General features: G+C 44.3%; 1 protein-coding gene across 5 annotated transcripts in view; it reads left to right on the forward strand.

The window, feature by feature from the left end:
- KCNQ1 (potassium voltage-gated channel subfamily Q member 1) overlaps positions 1-24,171 on the forward strand; it is a 51,651-nt gene extending 27,480 nt beyond the window's left edge. For 4 of the 5 annotated variants that reach the window (XM_085860716.1, XM_085860719.1, XM_085860717.1 and 1 more), the window contains 12 exons: positions 882-1,022; positions 3,687-3,797; positions 4,004-4,099; positions 4,303-4,431; positions 6,431-6,560; positions 10,454-10,516; positions 14,933-15,053; positions 15,162-15,237; positions 15,383-15,477; positions 17,520-17,560; positions 17,782-17,843; positions 18,114-24,171. In XM_085860716.1, the coding sequence (XP_085716842.1) occupies positions 882-1,022; positions 3,687-3,797; positions 4,004-4,099; positions 4,303-4,431; positions 6,431-6,560; positions 10,454-10,516; positions 14,933-15,053; positions 15,162-15,237; positions 15,383-15,477; positions 17,520-17,560; positions 17,782-17,843; positions 18,114-18,230 (1,182 nt within the window). In that variant the 3' untranslated portion in view covers positions 18,231-24,171. The remainder of the gene's footprint in view (positions 1-881; positions 1,023-3,686; positions 3,798-4,003; positions 4,100-4,302; positions 4,432-6,430; positions 6,561-10,453; positions 10,517-14,932; positions 15,054-15,161; positions 15,238-15,382; positions 15,478-17,519; positions 17,561-17,781; positions 17,844-18,113) is intronic. The other variant, XM_085860718.1, reaches the window with a different exon arrangement.

Below are 24,171 nucleotides of genomic sequence, written 5' to 3' on the forward strand. Positions count from 1 at the left end.
GAGAAGGTGGTAGGTTAAGAGCAGTGTCGGAAGATGAGTCTGTGGCTGACATCTTATTCTGCAGAAACACTTAAGAGATCAATACAAAACTTCATACACATCGATTGACTATCTTTGGGGAATAGAGTTTGATAATTTAAATGTCATAGGTCACATGGTCTGGCAGCCATATTGGATTTTAGCTGAAACCTTTAAAAAAACACATTCTCCCAAAACTACCCAACCGATCGACGCAAGACTATATTTATGTAATCGACTAGGCATGTGGATTAAAGTTTGTTAATAAAAATGTCATCAGTCACATGGTATTTTTTTTTCTGCCCGACCACGTGACTGATGATGTCATCGTTATGTTCCACTTGGGGAATTGATGCCCTCAAATTTCATTTATTTTCATTCAGCCATTTCAGAGACGACCAGCGTTAAAGATTTTCCTTCAATATAATATGGTAGCAAAACCATGTGACCGATGATGTTATCGCTATCATCCTCTTTGTTAAGAGGATCCTCTTTGTTAAGTATCGCATTGATAGGTTAAGCGGTTTCAGAGAGAATTTTTTTTTTAATATCTTCCATGAAAGCAATGTGGCTGCTACACCACATGACCAATGACGTTTATTTATCAAACTTTTATCCCCATGCCTAGTCGATGACATACTTAAAGCGGTTTGATGACATATCAAACTAACCCTAACCCTAACCCTAACCCTAACCCTAACCCTTAAATCGATAGGTTAAGCGCAGGGCCCGGCATAACCGCTCACAGTTATAAAGCGCACTCCTAGTTATGCAATTGTTAGTGTATTAAATAATCTCTTTTGTTTTGTTCTTTTCCCATGTCACACACCCCCTGCTCCCACCCCTTCCCTACCCTCCAACAGGAGCTCATTTCGACATTATACATAGGCTTCCTAGGCCTTATCTTCTCCTCCTATTTTGTCTATCTGGCTGAAAAGGATGAAGTAGATGCCCATGGTCACACAGATTTTGAAAGTTATGCTGATGCTTTATGGTGGGGAATGGTGAGTGGCACCAGTACACAGGTATCAGCACACAATACATTCACACAGTACACAAGTACCAGCATACAATGTGCTGTTATGTGGAAGGGGGGGGGGATCCATAGTTAGAATCGAGTAAGACCATAAGATGGACCATGTGAACTGTGCAGCGTATATTTACTCTTGTAAACAGGAAAAATGTTAGAGTATGTTTTCTTGTTAAACGTGCACTGAGGAGGCAGTGGGTGTTAACTTAATGGTAGAGTAAGGTTGTGTAATGTGTGACCTTCTGTAAGGCGAGGCCAGGTAAGGAATTCAATGTTTCACAGCACATGGAAGCACTTCGCTGTTTGGTGGCACCATCACAAACTGTTTGGCCAATGTGTGTGAGCCGTGGCGCTGAAATAGGCTGTAGAGCCCAGAATAAGACCGGAAGACTTTTTTTTTATTGGGCCCGTCCACGAGACGGGTCGGCCCGGAAGATAGGCACATCCACAGCAGTGGGCGGTCAATCACGGGACCCGCTTGTGGAGGCGGTCCCAGAGTTTAGGTGGGAAGTGATCGTGCTTTGTGCTGAGGGTCGGAATTGGATGTTTTAGCAGTAGGTATCTCTCACTTTACCTCTGCTTGGCCGTCATCTTGTTTTTTCTCTTGGTCTTCCACCGCATCATCTTCTCCTGGTCTTCCACCGCATTGCTCTAGCCATATTACCTATCCCGTGCAGCGCTTTGACTGTTCTCCGACGACCTGCATCTTGCCAATCACTGTGCTGCCGAAGACCTCGCTTTCCCCATTGTTCTTCATCATGTGAATCTGGTATTGTCGGCGCCATTACGGGGTATATTTATTTATTTATTGTGCAGTGCATAAGTTTGCATGCCCCCTCATTCCTATGTACGTCCATTGACTGCTTGGTCCATGTAGTTTGTGATAGCTTCTCGTCGACTCTCTTCCCTGTATTTTTTTTATGACAATCATCATTGTTATGTCAGCCACCGAAGGTAGACGGAGATATGTTTTCATCCCAGATGTTTGTCTGTTTGTCTCTGAGTATGATAGCTCAGAGTTTTGGACGGATTCGCACAAAACCTGGTGGACAGGTAGGGTGTGTGAAAAGGATGAATTGATTCGATTTGCTGAAGATCCGGAAATGGATTCAGGTACTCGATTTTTTTCAAGTAATTCTTCACCATTTAGAGATAGGGCCAAAAACAATATATAGCATCATATCTCAAAGGGTTTTCTCTGGATTCGGATGAAACCTGAGCTCCTGACCACGTACAAAGCTTTCATCCGCAGCCTGATGGAGTACTGCTCTCCCCTCTGGGCTGGTGCTCCCGCCTCTCACCTTTCTCGGCTCCAAACTGTGGAAACCAAGGCATTTCGGATCATTGGTATCTCCCGTGATGAGGCTGAGTCTTTGGGCCTCTCACTCTCTCACCACAGGCAGGTCAGTGGTCTTTCTGTCTTCTACCGTCTCCTATCCGGCATCGCCACCCCTCGTTCTGTCTGAGATATGTCCCTCCCACCCCCCATATTTCCTCAGGGTGCTTAAGGTCCACCAGCAACCCCCTTCTGATAAAACTACCAAAATCAAGAATCACTGCTCACCTTCACTCTTTCATTCCTCCTTTTTCCCACTTTTGGAACAAACTCCCACACTCTCCTCAATCCCACTCTTCCCTCCAGGTCTTCAAAACAGCTGTTCACCACCACCTCTTATCTTCCCCCATCCAAAACCATGATCTTTTCTACCCCCGTTCATACACTCCAAACCCACCTCCTTCATATTTCCTGCCTTCCTTCCTGAAAGTCCCTGTAATGTCCATTTGTATTCCCCATGTTCCCCACTGTTTTGTACTTCCCTCTCCTGCTCCTCTTGTCTCCTGCTACCCTTGTTATATATTATGTGTGTTAGCTCTTATATGAGCCTCAACATTGCATATAAATAAAAGACTTGTTTGACAGGTTGGGTGTGTGACAAGGATGAACTGATTTGCTTTTTCATGAAGATCTGGATCTGGGAATTCTTTTTTATTTTTAGAAGTGATTCTTAGTAATTGAGAGATTGGGCTAAAAATGATATATAGCATGATATCTCAAAAGTTTTGGACAGTATTGACAAAACTTGGTGGATGAGTTGGGTCGGTGACGAGAACAAGCCGATTTGATTTTGGTTCAGGTCCGGACCCAGATCCGGCCTATCACTGGGATACAAAATTTAAACTGTTCAGGTATGTGCTGTCCTGAGTGCCGTTCCAGTTATTATAAGAGACATCTTCCTGCCTGTTGCCTCTCATACGAGATCTGCCACCAGGTTTGGTTTTTTTATTGGGTGATCCTTGGGGAATGGTAACCATAAGGTAGAATAACTGAGCGCAGTACAGTATACGATGGTAGATTAGCAGACAGCAATGATCATGGAAGAGATTTTTGGTTTCTGGGGGAGGGGAGGGGGAGACAGGAGGAAACAGCAGAGGTGTCGTGATTGTTGTAACGTGTTGAGTGGACAGTTTGTGGAGGAAGGCAGTTTGATCAGTTTGAGAGTACAATGTCGGATGCCTGTCAATAACAAAATGTGCACGTCCGCACGAACTCGGTTACCTGTACCGTTGATAATGTGGCTTTGGCTGATTGATGATCCTGTTGTTTGACTCATCTGTACAATCTGATGACCCTGTGCAGGTCACCGTCACGACCATCGGTTATGGAGACAAAGTCCCACAGACATGGATTGGGAAGATTGTCGCTTCCTGCTTCAGTGTCTTTGCAATCTCCTTCTTCGCTCTTCCTGCTGTAAGGGAATGAACAAGAGAGCCCGGGGCAAGGGTGGACCAGGCCACGGGGTTGGATAATAGGGGGGAAATGGGGTCTGAGTTGGCAGTCATAAAAACCAGAGACTAAGAAGGAAGCATTTTGAGCCAAAATTACAATCAACCGCTATCATCAAATGGACAAACGATTGTGTTGTCTTCCCACTCTCTCCATCATACACCACCCAGGGAATTCTTGGATCAGGTTTTGCTCTGAAGGTTCAACAGAAGCAACGGCAGAAACATTTCAACCGTCAGATTCCCGCCGCTGCTTCTTACATACAGGTACTGAGCACCCCGCTTGTTACATATGATAAGTTACATAACAAGTTCGAGTTTCAGGGGGTTTCGTCAATTTTTTTTTTTTTAACAGAGTTTTGGGCTTTTTGGACTTCGAAAATATCACATCGGTAGAGGGGACCTGAGTCGCAAGGCAATTCTCGTTCTTGTTTTAATTCCTGATCCTCATCTCTATACACCCTGTGCAGATGGCGTGGAGATGCTACATTGCAGAAAGATGTCAATCCAGCGCCACTTGGAACATCCATGTGACCTCCAGACCTCCCACAAGCATACCCTCCACTTCCGGCCCAAAAGATTCCAACCCAAAGCTCAAGGTTTGGTGGGATGGGGGGGGGGTGGGTGAGCAAGGATAAGGGAGGGTGTGTTGATTGGTGGTGGAAGGATGGAGTGGAGGGATGATAAAGGTGAAATGGGAAAACATTTCAATGTCGCTCGTCTTTCTGAAATGTGGATTTTGACGTGACCATCTTGGTGGTGTTGGGAAGAATTTGATCGTTTTGTAGGGTGTTATAATTACAGGTACAGTATAACATCGGTGATCATAGTTTTCTCTTTGGCTGCTTAGTAAACAAACCCTTTTTTTTAACCTGTGGTCTTCTTTGCCTGCTATTACCCTGGTGGTTTGTTGTGAGGGTCATCGTAACGCATCTCTCGCCTCTTCCGAAAACACGGATCAGCAGTGGGTTTATTGAGAAGTTGTGGCGGCAATAACTACCATTTGGATTTATGTGGCCGCATTTCAAGCATCGCGACTATGTTGTATTGGTTCGGCAATACAAGCCCCATTCGTTGTTTTTTGCTGATGCATGCATGACCCTGCTTCAAGTCACCGACAGCCGACGCTTCGGTGCCCTCCAATGTCACAGGAAAGAGGTGAGGGAGTGAGCGAGCTCTGTAGGTTCATTGTGATGACCTCGGCTTCCAGGTTCCAACCTTACTGTGGGACTGTATTAAACCTTCACCTGGACTCTATGACAAGTGAAGTTGCTTGCTTCAGGTTCTGGTGAATGATGGACACAGTGCAGTTCAGAGCTACAAAATAGAAGTCAAGGCACAGTCATGTGATCAATTTTTTTTTTAGCTCACCTGGAACGTAATTCCGTGGAGCTTATGGCATGGCGTGTCGACCGTCCGTCCACAAACACTTGCAACTTCTTCTCTGAAACTACGCATGTGATTGCGACAAAACTTGACCCCAACCTTCATCACCCGGTATGTACCAAAGTTTGTTCATGGCATTAAAAAAATATCTCAGGTGTGAGCCCAACTTTCTTCTCCATTACATACTTTGTGGGTCATCCACGCCTACCAGTGCTTCCCTGGTCTTCTTATCCAGCCATTACCAGGTGAGCACCCAGGGGTATTGCCCCCATTTTTAATCTAAATGCTGCCGTACCGGCTTGGCTCATTTCATCAAATGATCGCACTCTCTCCCGAGAAAGCAGAAACACAAGTTTGTTTGGATGTGAGCAAAAAGAGGGAATAAAAGTGCTGTGCTACACTTAGTTTGTCGTTTTACTACTTTATTGATCCTTCAGTTGAATACAGGTAGTGACCAAAAAAAAATGGAAACACCTGGGTAAATGAGGGACACCAAGAAACGCTTCCACACAGGTGTGGCCCATGTGTTAATGAAGCAAATAACATCCCGGCATGCTTCGGGTCATGTATAAAATTGCTGCACAGGCCTGGGTGCCTATTATCGTGGCTGCAACAGGAGAATCCCCAGTGCCCTCGTCCACAGAACACGTGTGGTCGCCCAATTGTTTGATGAGCATGACATTGTCGTTATCCATACGTCATGGACTTCTCAGTCACCAGATCTGAACTCAACCGAGCATTTATGGGATATTCTGGAACCACGCCTGAGACAGCGTTTTCCACCTCCGTCAAACAGGGGTGAATTGATTGACTTTCCCATGGGAGAATGGTGACGCCTCCCTCCTGCAGAATTCCAGACGATGGTGGACTCTACGCCACGGCACATACAGGCCGAGCTGGCCGCACGTGGTGGCCCAACGCCCGATTGAGTAACTTTACGTTGGTGTTTCCATTTTTTTGTTCACTACCTGTTTTTTTGTTCACTACATTACCCATGGAAATGATGTGAGAAAGAACTTATCCGTTAAGATCATATGATTGGAGGCACATCTAGCTCTTTGATGATACATTCATGTGATATCCACATTGTCTGTGTTTCTCATTGCTGTCTCTCTACTCATTCATGTGGACATGTTCTGATTGCAGTCATAACCACCAACCTTTTGTGATCCATGTTCCCCGACATGCTCTGCACATCATGACCTCTGGCAGGCATGGAATTGGCGGGTGAGAAGTCGTGACCTTCAAGATCGGAGTCACTTCCTATCTGTGCCACAACTGACACTACACAAAGGTCGTGAAATGATTTCTGGTTCCAACCTCCTCTCAAATGAACCTCCAGGTGTTGTTGTTATTACTACCTCTGCTATGGAAGGGGAAGGAGGTTATGTTTTCACCCCTCTCTGTCTGTTTGTCTGTCTGTGTGCAGGATATATCAAAAAGTTGCGGACGGATTCGGATGAAATTTGTGGGCAGGTTTAGATGAAAGACGATGACGAACTGATTAGATTTTTGGTGAAGATCCGAATCCAGATCCGGCTACGAGAATTATTTATTTTTTAAGTGATTCTTCACCATTGAGAGATCGGGCCAAAAACGATATAGTACTGTATAGCATGACATTTCAAAAATGTATTGGGCCCCATATGTTCTCGTGGATCAGGCATTGCATGGTGGAGGTATGCGCTCGACTGAATGCCCTTCTCGTTATTATTATTATTATTATTATTATGGTATTTCCGTTTTTGTAAATGGTCTTGGGTTGTGGAAGAGCTTGAACACTGAATGGACCACTGAATGAATCCAACCGGTCTGGGTGTTTAGATACACGGGAGGACCTACACAAAGGAGTTGTTACAGGCACAGATTTAGGTGACGTGGACAAACGCACCGGACTGGCAGCGGGTACAGGTACAGAAACTTCGGGTGGAGACGCATTACTGACAACTTCAGATGCAGGATCGGAAACAACAGTTGCATTCTCGGACAACGGAACAATAACTGGATGAATCACAGGTCTCGCATCATCCACCAACTCAATATAACGCAGCTTGATCTGATCCACACGTTTCATAACTGTTCGCCCCCATTTTTCAGCTCGACACAAAAAACACGAGTTCCTTCCTTGCGAATAACAACACCTGTCATCAACAGTTTCACCGATGTCAGGATGAACAAGAGAAAGTCTGGTTTTGAGTTCTCTCTCTAGAAGCAGTTCGGTTGGAGGCACTGCAGTTACGGTGTGTGTTCTGGATCTGTAACTTAGCAACGCGCGTCACAAACGCGTTTGAAGTGAACCTTGAGTAACACACCTTAACCCTTGCTTGATGATCTGTACAGCAGGTTCTACATGACCATTAGAAGCAGGTTTAAACGGAGCAGAACGGACATGTTTGATACCATTCAACCTCATGAAGTCCTGAAATTCCTGACATGTAAAACACGAACCCCATTGTCGCTAACCAACACATCAGGTAGACCATGAGCTGCGAACATGACTCGTGAATTCTCAATGGTGGCGGCAGAAGTGCTGGTCGACATGTTAGAGCACTCACTCCACTTGGAAAATGCATCAATGACAACAAGGAACATTTTCCCGAAGAACGGACCTGCAAAGTCAACATGGATCCTGGACCAAGGTTTGGAAGGCCAGGACCAAAGACTCAGCGGTGTTTCCGCTGGTGATTTTCTGAGCTGCGTACACGTATCACAACAACGAACACAAGATTCAAGTTCTGAATCAATACCAGACCACCAAACATGAGACCTTGCGATAACTTTCATTGTCACAATACCAGGGTGGGTACTACGGAGTTCAGAAACCAAGTTCTCTCTTCCATGATTTGGCATGATGACACGTCGACACCAAAGTAAGTATTCTGAGTGGACAGATAACTCATCTCCAAGATGTAAATATGGTTTGTACTCGTCTGAGTCTGGTATACGGGACCAACCGCCGGTCATAACACAATGATTAACTACAAGACGACACAGGATCTCTGTTCGACCACAATCTCACTTGAGCAGCAGCGACTGGAGAATCGTCACTCTCAAACACATTCACAGTTAATACAAGGTCAGCAGGTCGAGGGGTACTGTTACAATCAGTGATAGGTACCGACAGTCGACTCAATGCATCAGCACAATTCCCAGTGCCAGTCCTGTAACGAATGGTACAATTGTAACCAGACAGCGTCAAGGCCCACCGCTGAACGCGTGATGACGCATTGTTGTTGATTCCCTTGTTCTCTGAAAACAAGAAAGTGAGCGGTTTGTGATCAGTTACGAGCACTCCACGGGGATTAGTGCACTTTTGGGGACCTTTCTTATCTGTCGTGTTCCCTCCACCGCACCTTATCACTCCCTGCTCACCGACAACATGTACCACACCAACACGTGACGCGTCCTTCAAGAACTCTTCACAACTCTTTCGCATGGCTGTCTCACTAACTACCACCTTTCCAACTGCCACATATCTCTTCCCACTTTTATAATCCATCGTGACCATGCTCAGCCAGGTGCACTGATCGGCCTACCTCTCGTACGGTTGCTAAGGTGTCATGCCCTTGTTCCCTCTTCTCCCCTCCTTGGTGAGGCGGTGGGTTCCCTGTGTGTATGCGCACAGTCGCTGCTTGTCTTTGTTGGACAGATCATAAATGGGAAAACGATTTCGAGGTTGAAGGTGCAGGAATGGTAGGGGCTTAGGGACTTAGACACATACATCATGGCGGGAGGACTTTGGATTTCTGCTCGCACACCCTTCAACACATAACTCATCATTTGACACAGAAACCAAGCACTTATGCCATACATTTATTAATGAAATGTTCATTCCATCTTACGTACGTTAGCACCTATGGCCGTCCCTGAAACAATAAATTTCTGGATTGGTACTTCAACAAAGTACTGTCCCTCATATAGATGTTAAACTGGGTGCCCCGTCTACCGGCATTAGTTGGTCGACGTTAAAGATCCCACGGTGTCTTCCGTAAAGAGTGGACTCTGAGCAAATTACTAATTGGTGTCCAAACCAACTCCAGTATGTCGGGCCTGACTAACCGGCTCGTGAAAGACATGGGACAAAAGCGTTCCCTGGCTGATCCCACAAGAAGGTGAGAGTAATTGGGTCCTTTCCCAACCTTGCTTTGGGATTGCCTTGCCCAACCAGAGGAAGAAGGCCACTGAACTACATCGACTGCGTAGAAAGGGATCTCCAGCATGGCGTAGCGGACATGCAGACACTGATGATGGACAAAGACTCATGACGCGGCATTGTGAACTCCATCTCGGATGCGTCCACTGAGTAGTCGTAATTGGGTCCATTAAAGAAGTTGTGGGATTTTGACTTTTTTTATTTCCGTGATATTATCTATCCAACTTCCTTGTTTATCCATTTCTTCTATATTTTTCTTATTTATGTGATTATGCTCATTCTTATTTCTGATGTTTTCTCTCTATAATCACTCTTCTCCTTTTTTGTTCCTCCCAATCAATCCTCTCACTGTTTTTAATCCCCCCCTGAAAACCCTTCAACCTCCCCTTGTGTTTTCTCCAATCTTTTTCTTCTTCTTCTTCTTCTTCTTCTTCTTCTTCTTCTTCTTCTTCTTCTTCTTCTTCTTCTTCTTCTACTCCTTCTTCTTCTTCTTCTTCTTCTTCTTCTTCTTCTTCTTCTTCTTCTTCTTCTTCTTCTTCTTCTTCTTCTTCTTCTTCTTCTTCTTCTTCTTCTTCTTCTTCTTCTTCTTCTTCTTCTTCTTCTTCTTCTTCTTCTTCTTCTTCTTCTTCTTCTTCTTCTTCTTCTTCTTCTTCTTCTTCTTCTTCTTCTTCTTCTTCTTCTTCTTCTTCTTCTTCTTCTTCTTCTTCTTCTTCTTCTTCTTCTTCTTCTTCTTCTTCTTCTTCTTCTTCTTCTTCTTCTTCTTCTTCTTCTTCTTCTTCTTCTTCTTCTTCTTCTTCTTCTTCTTCTGCTTCTTCTTCTTCTTCTTCTTCTTCTTCTTATTCTTTTTCTTTTTCTTCTTCTTCTTTTTCTTCTTCTTGTTCTTCTTCTTCTTCTTCTTCTTCTTCTTCTTCTTCTTCTTCTTCTTCTTCTTCTTCTTCTTCTTCTTCTTCTGCTTCTTCTTCTTCTTCTTCTTCTTCTTCTTCTTCTTCTTCTTCTTCTTCTTCTTCTTCTTCTTCTTCTTCTTCTTCTTCTTCTTCTTCTTCTTCTTCTTCCCAATCTCCCATTCCCTAAATCTTTCTCAGTAAGACCTCACTCCTGGACTTCCATCTCCGTTCTCTGCACTGCAAGCTGCCCCCCTACCCCAGGTACTAGATTCAAACGTGTAGCGCCACCCTTATAACGTGCATTCAGACCCATGATCCTGATGTTGTAAGTGGGGCCACATTAATCACAATCATAACGAGAAAGCATCTGAAAATGCAAAGTCGATCCGTGTCCGCTTTGTATTCGGACTTCTTCTTCCGGATGCTAAACATTATGAAAACAGCAAAAAAAAAAAATACAAACAAATTGAGGATTTTAGGTGACCTTGACCTTTTGTCCTCAAAAGCAATAGACTTCAGTGACCCAATCTGCAAACCCTGATCAAATTTGAAGTCAATCATTTGGAAATTGATTGTGACCTTGACCTTTGACCTTGACACAACAGGTTACACTTGAATTGGGTCATGCTGGGTCACTGACATATTGATACGGCTGAACTATTGACATTTAATGCAATGTTGACCTTTGAACTTTTGATCTAAAAAAAAAATAAAAATCTGCTTCTACCTTTTGATTGGTGAACCAATTCAGTGACCCAATATGCAAATTCTTAAAATTTCAGGTCAATTGGATGAAAATTGACGATTTTATGTGACATTGACCTTTTGACCCTTTGGCCTTTTGACCAAATTATTAATTTTTCTTCTCCATATTCTCATAATAAAGTTTTTTTTTTGAAAATTTGATGACAAAAGCTCTCAAATGGTAAAAAAAAGTTATGACCCGGGCAGACACACAGACGACACACAGAAGTGATTGCAAAACCCCGTCTCCGCTATGTGGGGGGTTGGGGCTAACTCAAGGGTTCATAGAACACCTTACCCTGTGCAGCCTCGAGAAACAGACACGGGCGGGTCTATGAGTGACAAATTTGATTGGTCGTCACGCCGTAATATTTTGTCCAAGTACTACTAAACAGAAGGGTTTTGAAAGTACAGAAAACGTGATTTGTGTTCCACAGTGTTGGAGTATATAGTTAAATTGAAATAAAATATATGTTTTAAAAGTTCTCGAAAAAAAAAGTTTCTGGAAGTTTACTGCCACTACTGCAGCGTCTTTTACACCACCTTATTTAACAGGTGACACGAGTTATTCGTGCCTGTTTGTGTCCCTGTATGACGTCCTTAAAAACAGCAAGTTTACTGTTTGGAATGATTTTCAATTTTGTTTCACTGCCAGACAGACAGACAGACAGAGGAAAATATTATGTCACTCCACTGTGAGCGTGCGCGATCGAGACTGGATCGGGTACAATTTCCCAAATTCAGAGTCAAAGTGTACTGATATACAGCACTGCAGGTTCGTGCTCTGACTCGTTTTCCGATTCGTGTTCAACTTATAACATTCCATTGATATTCAGTAGTTCTTCAATCATAAATGAACGTTTGTAGACAGACAGACAGACAGACAGACAGACAGACAGACAGACAGAGTGAACCAATTGCTTAACCACAAATTTTGGTCATACTAAACAGACAGACAGACCAACAGACAGAGTGAACCAATTGCTAAACCCCAAATTTTGGTCATACTAAACAGACAGACAGACAGACGGACAGAGTGAACCAATTGCTTAACCCCACATTTTGGTCATACTAAACAGACAGACAGACAGACAGAGTGAACCAATTGCTTAACCCCACATTTTGGTGATAATAAACAGACAGACAGACAGACAGAGTGAACCAATTGCTTAACCCCACACTTTGGTCATACTAAACAGACAGACAGACAGACAGACAGAGTGAACCAATTGCTTAACCCCACACTTTGGTCATACTAAACAGACAGACAGACAGACAGAGGAAAATATTATGTCACTCCACTGTGAGCGTGCGCGATCAAGACTGGATCGGGTACAATTTCCCAAATTCAGAGTCAAAGTGTACTGATATACAGCACTGCAGGTTCGTGCTCTGACTCGTTTTCCGATTCGTGTTCAACTTATAACATTCCATTGATATTCAGTAGTTCTTCAATCATAAATGAACGTTTGTAGACAGACAGACAGACAGACAGACAGACAGACAGACAGAGTGAACCAATTGCTTAACCACAAATTTTGGTCATACTAAACAGACAGACAGACCAACAGACAGAGTGAACCAATTGCTAAACCCCAAATTTTGGTCATACTAAACAGACAGACAGACAGACGGACAGAGTGAACCAATTGCTTAACCCCACATTTTGGTCATACTAAACAGACAGACAGACAGACAGAGTGAACCAATTGCTTAACCCCACATTTTGGTGATAATAAACAGACAGACAGACAGACAGAGTGAACCAATTGCTTAACCCCACACTTTGGTCATACTAAACAGACAGACAGACAGACAGACAGAGTGAACCAATTGCTTAACCCCACATTTTGGTGATAATAAACAGACAGACAGACAGACAGAGTGAACCAATTGCTTAACCCCACACTTTGGTCATACTAAACAGACAGACAGACAGACAGACAGAGTGAACCAATTGCTTAACCCCACACTTTGGTCATACTAAACAGACAGACAGACAGACGGACAGAGTGAACCAATTGCTTAACCCCACATTTTGGTCATACTAAACAGACAGACAGACAGACAGAGTGAACCAATTGCTAAACCCCAAATTTTAGTCATACTAAACAGACAGACAGACCGACAGACAGACAGAGTAAACCAATTGCTGAACCCCAAATTTTGGTCATACTAAACAGACAGACAGACAGACAGACAGACAGACAGACAGAGTGAACCAATTTCTTAACCCCACATTTTGGTGATAATAAACAGACAGACAGACAGACAGACAGACAGACAGAGTGAACCAATTGCTTAACCCCACACTTTGGTCATACTAAACAGACAGACAGACAGACAGAGTGAACCAATTGCTAAACCCCAAATTTTGGTCATACTAAACAGACAGACAGACCGACAGACAGACAGAGTAAACCAATTGCTGAACCCCAAATTTTGGTCATACTAAACAGACAGACAGACAGACAGACAGACAGACAGAGTGAACCAATTGCTTAACCACACATTTTGGTGATAATAAACAGACAGACAGAGTGAACCAATTGCTTAACCCCACACTTTGGTCATACTAAACAGACAGACAGACAGACAGACAGACAGACAGACAGAGTGAACCAATTGCTAAACCCCAAATTTTGGTCATACTAAACAGACAGACAGACAGACAGAGTAAACCAATTGCTGAACCCCAAATTTTGGTCATACTAAACAGACAGACAGACAGACAGACAGACAGAGTGAACCAATTGCTTAACCACACATTTTGGTGATAATAAACAGACAGACAGACAGAGTGAACCAATTGCTTAACCCCACATTTTGGTCATACTAAACACCGTCCGGAGATGTCCGGAGACTTTTTTTTTTTAGCAGTCGGAACTGCTGTTAAGCTCAATTCCGCAATTTGAATTTTCACGTTAAGAGTTTTTAGAAGTTTGTAGAGTGCATTGCATTCTAGTTTTAAAATGTGAGCGAAAATTAAATTAATTTTCTAAAAAGTTACGAACACCGCCCGGAGAAGTCCGGAAATTAAATAAATTAAATCATTCAGACTTCTCCGGGCGGTGTTCGTAACTTTATTTAATTTCCGGACTTCTCCGGGCGTCTCTGGGCGGAGTTTAGTATGACCGTGCTTTTCACTTTGCGTGCGTGGGGTCATAATACGTACATCTGTAACCCACCATTCTATACCCGGAGGTCTCGGTGATCATTCCGAAGACCAAAACCATAACGAGTCGTGTGGTGCAGTAGCTTTGAGAGGACCTCGTACGGTGTTGTTGTTGTTCTTGTGTTGCGTCATTGCAAGGGATCTTTCCTCGGAGATGGAGCAACGTTGTGTTGTTGAGCAAACACTTGGTTTCAATTGACAAAGTCACCTTGAGTGGCCAATTGAGGATGGCAAAAAGAGGACCGGGTGAATCGTGTGACAACGTCACAACACATTCTTACTCATTCCGAAGATGGATTACCATTGTTGAGTTGGCAATCAGAGATTCAACTTTGCTGCAAGATCATGATCTCGTGGTCGAAGCAACGATGGTTAGATTGGAAAGCAAAGACTTGTGAATGGTGGTGGCCTTAAGGTGAGGATCATGCGGACTGGAATTCCAAAGTTGTTTGTTCAAATCTGTCTGAAGGCATCATTGTTAAGGATTTTGATTGTTAGCTTCTGGGAATCGAGCTAGTCTGAGGATATTTACCTTGTAATTATCAGAATGTCATGCAGGTGACCTGCACAGAGGGGGCCATCTTTCTGTCATGTTTGGTCTGGCATTGCAGGGGACACCGCATTCCACACTTCATAGTTGACTCTCAGTGCCCTCCCCAGTGAAGGTTCCCATGGGTGGGTAGTCGATGCTACCATGCTCCGAATGGCCGGAGTCGTCTGTCCGTGTGTCTTGATTCCTTGTCTTTGGCTTCCCTCAGGTTGTACTAGAGTGAGCAATGTCGATGGAATGTTCTTGGAAAGAGCAGGGAGTTGCACGGAGGAGGTAGAAGTGATTGGTGAGGAGACGAGTCCTCTACCCATCATCACCGATATTTCTCAGTGAGGAGGGGTACAAATGATCTTTTGGTGACAAGGTTGGATTAACTGGGTAGATGGAGCCAGGTGAGCGTAGGTGCAGTAATATTGTCCACAATGTCCTCCTTCCAGGTTGACAGATGCCCACCGTGCTGCTATCAGAGTTCTCAGGAGAATAAAGCTATTTGTCGCACAAAAGAAATTCCAGGTGTGTGATTTATTGATTTCTTTTTCTCACATCTTGTTGGTTTTTATTTTTTAATTTGCTCAAATCTTACATATTCACCGACGGCCAGTAATGAGGTGTATATTTCCTTTCCCTCCTCACCTCCATACTCCACCACTCGGCCCAGCAAGCGAGAAAGCCATACGATGTCCGCGACGTCATCGAGCAGTATTCTCAAGGTCACGTGACCATGATGGTGAGGCTAAAGGAGCTACAGAGAAGGTATGTGTCGAGTGCTCTGTTTTTCATCTTACTTGATTACAATTCATCAAAAATTTTAATCACTTTGCCAGAACCACAGTACTAATGAAGGTTGGATTAACTGGGTAGATGGAGCCAGGTGAGCGTAGGTGCAGTAATATTGTCCAAAATGTCCTCCTTCCAGGTTGACAGATCCAGGTGAGGGCACTATGGTCTCAGGTGAGGGCACTATGATCTCAGGTGAGGGCACTATGGTGTCAGGTGAAGGCACTATGGTCTCAGGTGAGGGCACTATGGTGTCAGGTGAAGGCACTATGGTCTCAGGTCAGTGTTATTCAATCATGGATCCTTTTCACTCCAAATGCACCATTTAGGGGAAGAGGAATGCAAACTGCCTTAGAAGAGGCTTGTTTGTCATTTCTCAATTACTCTGGAATAGTTTCCTCATGTGACATGGAATTACAGTTCATTACCAAGTTGTGTTATTTCGGAATGAAGTGAAGGTTGTGACTTTCATTAAATGGAGGACATGTGCTTCCACCTAGTGAAAGCTGTAAACTTCAGCTTTGTCGCTCATGGAAGCAATTGATGAAACAGGAAATCCAGCAAAGCTATTAATGTATGGAAATAGATTGGAGCAATGTCTCACGTGAGGGCACTATGGTCTCAGGTGAGGGCACTACGGTCTCAGGTGAAGGCACTACGGTCTCAGGTGAAGGCACTACGGTCTCAGGTGAGGGCACTATGGTCTCAGGTGAAGGCACTATGGTCTCAGGTGAGGGCACTATGGTCTCAGGTGAGGGCACTATGGTCTCAGGTGAAGGCACTATGGTCTCAGGTGAGGGCACTATGGTCTCAGGTGAAGGCACTATGGTCTCAGGTGAGGGCACTATGGTTTCAGGTGAGGGCACTATGGTTTCAGGTGAGGGCACTATGGTCTCAGGTGAAGGCACTATGGTCTCAGGTGAGGGCACTATGGTCTCAGGTGAAGGCACTATGGTCTCAGGTGAGGGCACTATGGTCTCAGGTGAAGGCACTACGGTCTCAGGTGAAGGCACTACGGTCTCAGGTGAGGGCACTATGGTCTGAGGTGAGGGCACTATTGTGTCAGGTGAGGGCAGTATTGTGTATCAATCAGTTGCACAAATTGGAGGACAATCAAAATTAAATAAAAAGTGAATGACAGAGGGTATAACCCGAATACAAGGTGTGGAGTGTGTGGTATACCAGGTGGTCCAAAAGTCCTACCCCATAGGGTACTGCTAGAAAATACTGTATATGTGTATATATAATTAATTAATTCCAGGTTTTCTGATTTGTTTTAGGCTTGACAGGAGTCCTACAAGGCACAAGTTTTTTTTTTTTAAATGACGGAACCAGAACATGTAGCAGTGTACACTCCTCAAGAAAAAGTGGAATTAGTTATCCTACATGTTCAGGACCTCAGCCAGGAGGTAGCAGTAGAGTTTCTGATTGTGGGGGAGAAAAGCAAGGAGTCCAGTTTGGAAATTTCCTTTAAATACACATTGTCCATTATATTGACATGTCATCATTTGTCACTGAAAGTGACAAAAAACAAATAATTAAACCCAAAAACGAATTATTTTAATCATAGAATCTCCTTTTATGTTATCTGATGGGGCAGGACTTTTGGACCACCCTGTATAAAGAGCCCGTACAGGACTTTTGGACCACCCTGTAAAAAGGGTCTTTTCAAGAATTTTGGACTAGCCTGTACATCGAGCCCATACATGACTTATGGACCACCCTGTAAAAAGAGTCTTTTCAGGACTTTTGGACCACCCTGGACATAGAGCCCATACAGGACTTTTGGACCACGCTGTAAAAAGAGTCTTTTCAGGACTTTTGGACCACCCTGGACAAAGAGCCCCTACACGACTTTTGGACCACCTTGTATAAAGAGCCCCCTACAGGACTTTTGGACCACCGTGTATAAAGAGTCTTTTCAGGACTTTAGGACCACCCTGGACATAGAGCCCATACAGGACTTTTGGACCACATTTTGCTGCATAACTTTGGTCTATCCATCTCTTTCCTTGCAGAATGGATCAGTCCTTAGGTAAACCTGCATTGTTTATATCAGGTATGTATTTTGCCAATCTGCATGTTGCCTGTTTGCATGTTCTACCAAAAGCTATCATTTATCAACTTGTTTCCTGGAGGCTCAGGTGATGTTTTCATGTGGATTTATCCCTACATTGACAGGTTGTTGAGATTGGTCACCTTATAAAACCACACAATTAAGGATTGTGGATATCATGAATGTGAAAATGCTCCTCACTCTTTGCTTGCTCTTCCTGGCAGACAAGGGGAAGGATCGTGGGCGCTATTCGTTGGGTGCTCGCCTCATCAGGGTTGAGGAGAAGGTAATTGACTGCATGAAATGATTGACGTCTTGGGCCAAAGTAGGAATTTAATTATTTGCTAATTTGACGTTCACAGATTTCTTCACAATTATAAAGCTTTTGTTTGTCATGGATTGCAGTGTGGGTGTTGATTTACGTAAACGTGCATGGCCGTTGCACACTGTCCTTTGGATGGAGGATTTGATAGTGATCCGTGTCAATGTCTCTCTGTTGTGTCTATTATTCTGTCTCGCTCTCGGTCCCTTTCTTTGAACCTCCCTATCTCTCTAGGTCTCACGGCTGGATGAAAAACTGGATGTCATTATGTCTGTTCTGGAGACGTTAAAATCAGAAAAAGCAATTCCAGCCACATCCAGAACGTCAGCACCAAACACCAAATATCTATGATATCCAATAAACTTTACCCAGCACAAAGTGGCGAGTACACAATACAAGATTCATACAACTCTTGGCTTCCATTGTTCATTTCTCAATTGACATTATTATCCACCTATTGAGATGTAAATTTTCATAGCACCTTGATTAATACCAACCGTCAGTAAAGGTTACCCCAAAAGCAATGCCTCTTCCTGAATTTCCCAGTGACTTATCTGGAGACACCAAGATTGGTTTGATAAAACAAGATTTGTAGAAGCCACATCTGGAGGAGGTAGCTGCAGGCTACTCCTCCGATTGGATTGGTCAGTCTAAAGATCAACCTCGACGATCGGTCATGGGATTTCATATTTGATCCGAAATTCCACACAAGAGCTTGACTCACTCCCAACAGGAAACAAGTGGTACTTCGGATAATTCTTACAAGCCAACCACCACGCCACCACCATCGGTGTTTCTGCACCAACAGTGACCCGATCTCAGCCAGGCCATCAGACGAGTTGCACACCAGGACAAACTCATCATCCTTGGTGATTTCAACGCCCGTGTTTGTGTTGAGTCCATAGTTAGACATAGACCATATCTGGAGGCCACCGTCCGTGTCTTGCCACCTTGAATCCATCATTGGCTGTGAAGCATTACATGCTTGTCATGGCCAATCGTGGGCTTGCATTGTTTCATTCATTTAAATGATGGTGACATTTTTTTCATGCAAGGCAAGGTATGCAAAGCGAAAAAATTGATAATGATCAGATTTTCCTTTTAAAAATTTATATTTATTTAATTCTCTATATGAATGAGTCTCGTGGAAAAGCTCGGTGACAGAGGATTTGAACTGATAGTAGGATAGTGGGGCATATCTTGAACACAATAAGCAGGTGGAATGAACAAACGAAACAAGAAGACGTCGTGCATAGCACAATACTTGTGAAATCCACAAAACAAATTTGATCTCAAAAATAATTGGAGGTTGAATTCAATGACAGAATACAGAGGAGACAGTGGAAGACAGAAAGACCACTGACCTGCCTGCAGTGAGAGTGTTGACTCAAAGACTCGGCTTCATCGCGGGAATTACCAATGATCTTAAATGCCTTGGTTTCCACTGCGTGAAGCCGAGAAAGGAGAGAGGCAGGAGCACCAGCCCAGAGGGGAGAGCAGTACTCCATAAGACTGTAGATGAAAGCTTTGGATGTGGTCAGGAGCACAGGTGTGCCAAATAAGAATTTTGCACAACAGAGGATGCCCAGACGGCTTTTAGGCCAGCTTGGAAATGTGGCTTTCCCAGGGAAGATCATGGCAGATAGTGACACCCAAAAGCTTGAATTAAGGGACTTCTTCAAGAGGATTGGTGAGAAAGTAGATGGGGGGTGGGGGGAGGGGCTTACACACGGTCCTTTCGGAGAGACAAAGTGAGAGTGTGAGATTTGTCAGGATTGAAAGACATGTTCCACATGTTGGACCAGTTTGTTATTTTATCCAGATCTGCAGGGAGTGAAGAGCCTGCTGCTTGCCGGTCTGAGGGATGACAGATGGTACGGCAGAGGGTGGAGTCATCAGCAAAGAGATAAAGAGGATTTCCCAGAGAGTCAGAGAGATCATTGATGAAAACCAGAACAAGAACAGGGCCCAGAACGCTGCCTTGAGGAACTCCAGTCTGGACAGGAAGAGAGGATGAGAGAATTTCATTAAGACCCACACGGTGACTGTGACAGGAGAGGAAGTTTGTGAGCCATGAGTGGAGATGGCCTTAAATACCATAGGAAGAGAGTTTGGTGAGCAGGGCAGGATGCCAGACCATGTCAAAAGCACGTGATATGTCCAGGGATACGGCTCTGATCTCATGTCTGGCATTGAGGACCTCCATCCATTGCTTGGAAAGCAGAAGCAGAAGTAGGAAAGCATAAAGCAGAAGAAAACAGAAGTCCAGGGTCGAGTAACCTGGTCTGAATCCAAATTGATGATCAGAAATCAAGCCATTGGAGAAGAGGAAGGATTTAATGTCTAAAGTGATGATGGATTCCATAACCTTGCTGATGATTGGGAGAAGGCTGATTGGTCTGTAGTTGCAGGGATCTGCTTTTGCACCTTTTTATGCAGGACAGTGATGTTTGCTGATTTTCAAGCAGCTGGCAGATGACCTTGAGTAAATGAGAGGGTGAATAGAACAGCGAGAGGGTGAGCAAGAGCAGCAGAGCAGGTTTTTAGGACATGTGGGCTGATGCCGTCTGGACCGGTTGCAAAATCTGAGTCGAGGTTTGTCAGCAAACTTTTCACTTTGTCAGGAGAAAAGGACACAGACTCCAGGAACAACTTAGTGTGACTGGGTAAGGTGGGTACACAAAGCGACGGGTTTGGGGCACACGATTTAGAAGCAAACACGGCGTTTAGGCATTCAGCGTTATCACGTGCAGTGCTAGCTGTGCATCCATTTGAGGTAAGGGAGGGATGGAGGGGGAACATACACCAGAAACAGATTTAACCAGATGCCACCATGATGTGGAAGAGGGAGACAGGTTTGACATTTCAGACTTGAGCTTAGAAAGATGTTTTCTGGCTCTCCTGAGGGTAGGCACACATTTGTTCTGAGCTTTAAGGAAGGAACTGAGACTGCCTTCAGTTCGATTAGCCTTCCATGAGGGGAAAGTAAGTTGTTTCAGGACAACTGCCTCGCCACAAGCTTCATTGTACCATGGGCGGAAGGAAGGATAGGACAACTAAAGACTAGAGGGGATAAGTCTGTGCATGAGGGAGAGCAAGTTTCTATGAAAGAATTCCCAGGATGAGTTGATGTTGGAGAAAGTCGAGATGGGAGACCAGTCTTGAAGTTTGATGGCTGCTTGAAGACCCTGTCATTTGGCCTGAGTGAAATGCCAGACTCAACGGGACTGAGTTGGTTCTCTGATAACAGCCAGAGAGATGTCCACTTTGACAAGCATGTGGTCAGATGAATCCATTGGAGTAGAGGAAGAACAGCATATTTTTTCTGGTTAATTTGGCAAAATCAGATGCAGAAGAGATGGAGTACCATTGGTTGAGGTCCGGGTTGAGAAATTGACAGATTGTGTCAGTGCCAATGAGTCGCAGAAGTCTTTTGCTGAAGTGCCATGACAGGTGGGAGAGGTACCCACACCTTGCTAACTGGCATGATGACAATTGAAGTCACCACATATGAGGAAGAAAGAGTTGGGATGAGAGGATAGAAGTTGGTCCATGTTTTTGGCGAGCGAGATGTAGATTGAGCCATCACTGTTGGTTGGACGGCACAACACACACATAAACATGACGTGGATGGGAAGCCGTAGCCAGAGGTATTCCCCAGGGTGTGGGGAGTGAGGGCAGTGCACGGAGAGTGAGGAATTGAGTCTGATGAAGAGAGCAACTCCTCCACGAGGACGAGGCTCAGGTCTGTCATACCGGAGGAGGGAGTAACCAGGGAGAGATACTTGGGAGTCAGAGACGTCTTGAAGGAGGAAAATTTATGTTAGGCAGATTATGTCTGGTTTGTCAGTGGTAACCTGCATGGAAAGATATGCCAGGTTAGAGCGAAGGCCCCAGATGTTTGAGGTCCACACTGTTAATGAAGGGGGAGGGGAATAGGCTGTGGGTGTATGGGGAGGGAAGGGGGGGGAGGAGGCGAGGATGAGGGAGGAGGAGGGGTGGGGGAGGTCGGGAGAGTTGTTGACAGTGTGTGGGAGATTGCAGAAGAGCTTGTGGAGAGGGTCAGATGAGGAAGAGAAAAGGCTCCATGGTGATGGGATGAGGCACAGTAGGGAGTAATAAGAGGGGGTAGAGGGAATGTGAAGATTGGACGAGTTGGAAGGATGACATGGAAGAGAGAGGGTGGTGAAAGAGTGGTGGGATTATGATGAGAAAAAACTGAAGGTAATAAAAAGGAAATACAATAACATGATCGTGCGCACAAAGGAAAGGGTAGGCCTCAAGGAAGCCTGGGATGAAAAGTCCGCCAAATACTCAACCAATTAGCACAATTTTCAAACAAAACCAAACTACGAGCACACAGTAAACACGGAGACAACAAAATAACAGCAAAAACATGACCGGGAAACTTATCTTTGAGAAGGTCGGCATAGACCCCGAGGGACACCACCGGAACTCAAGAACCAGAACCGGAAGTCGACTTTGGTTTCCATTTCAAGAACATGTCGCTTCTCTTTTTCTGTTTTTTTTTTCAATCCTTTTATCTATATCTGCAAGAGGGAAGGAAGCAAAGTTCCATTTGCCACCGGTTAATCCGCATCATACGTCTTGTTCAAGGAAGTTTGTGCTTTTTAACTCTGATCCCACAGTGAAAACTTCCACAAACATTACGTGACGATCAGCGTCGTCCGTTGGCAGTTGGCACAGTTCCTTGAGTTGCAAGGAAACGGTTCAGTGTTATTTTCCTCAGTCGTTTCACTGGTGGCTGCCATTTTTAAACTAATGCCTCGCTGCTGCCATCTTTCAGTATATGGATGAAGTAGCGGAGAAGAGGCGGGAAAGTTTCATTGGTCGCACTAACACCCTATTTACGAAACGTAAGGAAAGAATCGTTGCTTTTGGGATAACCTTCATTGCATTGCTTTAGTTGTTTTTGTGAGAGTGAAGTGGAATGTTATCTCAGGTTGCATATCGTATTTGTTCGACTTCCTCGATATCTTCCAAAGGTCTCGGTGGATTCAAATTGTCCATCGGAGAACGGCCCACAATGGTGCTTTCCTCGAGTGTTGAAAGCCAATGATCTGGTTCAGGTAAATGTGATTGTGCTGTGTGTAATATAGACACAGCAAGTGAATTATATCTAAAACTCACATCAGTTTGAGGCTCAAGTCGATTACTGGAGGACCTGTCGTGGTCTCGGTGGTGAGGAGGCCATCCGAGAGCTGTTCGGGTTACATGAGAGTACTACGCTGGATCAGAAGTCCTGAATCAGTCAGCAAGGTGCTTGTTATGCATTGTGGGTCAATGTAAAACTCATGGTATGTCTCGTGATTACTTGCCAGGAGACGAGTGTATATGGATCGGAATAACCATGACACACCCGTAGTGGTGCGTGCAAGTGCTGCTCTACTGACCCTTTTAACCCACTCCTCCGAATGAAAATGAGTGTGTTCCTATTTTCTACAACCAGGGACCCATTACATAAACGTGACCCTTACCCCCATCCTCTACGTCTCCATGTGAGGTGGTGAAAGCGTTATACAAGGTGCATATTGTGAAATGACAGATATTTATTCTTATGTTTTACTTCTACAATTAAGCAAAAAGGTGATACCTGTGCTGTGCTGCTTGCCGTTCACTAAAAACATGCATTGTTCCATTTACCTATCAATTGTTTGTAAACTACCTGTGGCCACTTAGGGAACACAGAAATATCAACATAGTACGTTCACCTCCCAACAATGGCCAGGGAGTGTAACTTCTGTTGTCGGACCACTCACCCGCTGCACAGGTCGTTACAGCTGATCTGCAATTGCTTCGGGATTAAAAAAAAAGTCTGTGTAAATCGTGGCAATGTTCAGTGTGACTGTGTGGGATAGCATTCTTTTCTTTTTTTTGTTTGACCTTTTTAAATAAAGATGAAAATAAGTGAGATTTTGTAATAAACCCCATCGGAAGGTCTTGGGGAGGGTGATGCCATCGCCGAAGCAGACTGAATGGCTGATGATGCCATATAGGGGGTGGTATTGCTGTGTTTTTATTGGACTAATCGGAGTGATGGTTGGTGTGATTTATTTGACCAACCGTGTGTGGTGGGTGGGGTAAATGCTGTCCAATAACAGTTCCCTGGTTTGGTATAAAAGAGAGGCTCTCGGAGAGTCGTCGTTCTGTTGTGGGGATTGAATGCTGTAGTTTATATCAAGTTGAGATCTGAACTGTGGGGTTATTTTCTCTGCATTTGATCTGTAATGAGGTGTTGTTTGAACTTGTTAATAAATTCCTTTTGTTTCAA

The sequence above is a fragment of the Eptatretus burgeri genome, chromosome 17, assembly GCF_056783735.1.
Source record: "Eptatretus burgeri isolate ZD-2024b chromosome 17, Ebu_testis_v1, whole genome shotgun sequence".
Taxonomy (NCBI): Eukaryota; Metazoa; Chordata; class Myxini; order Myxiniformes; family Myxinidae; genus Eptatretus; species Eptatretus burgeri.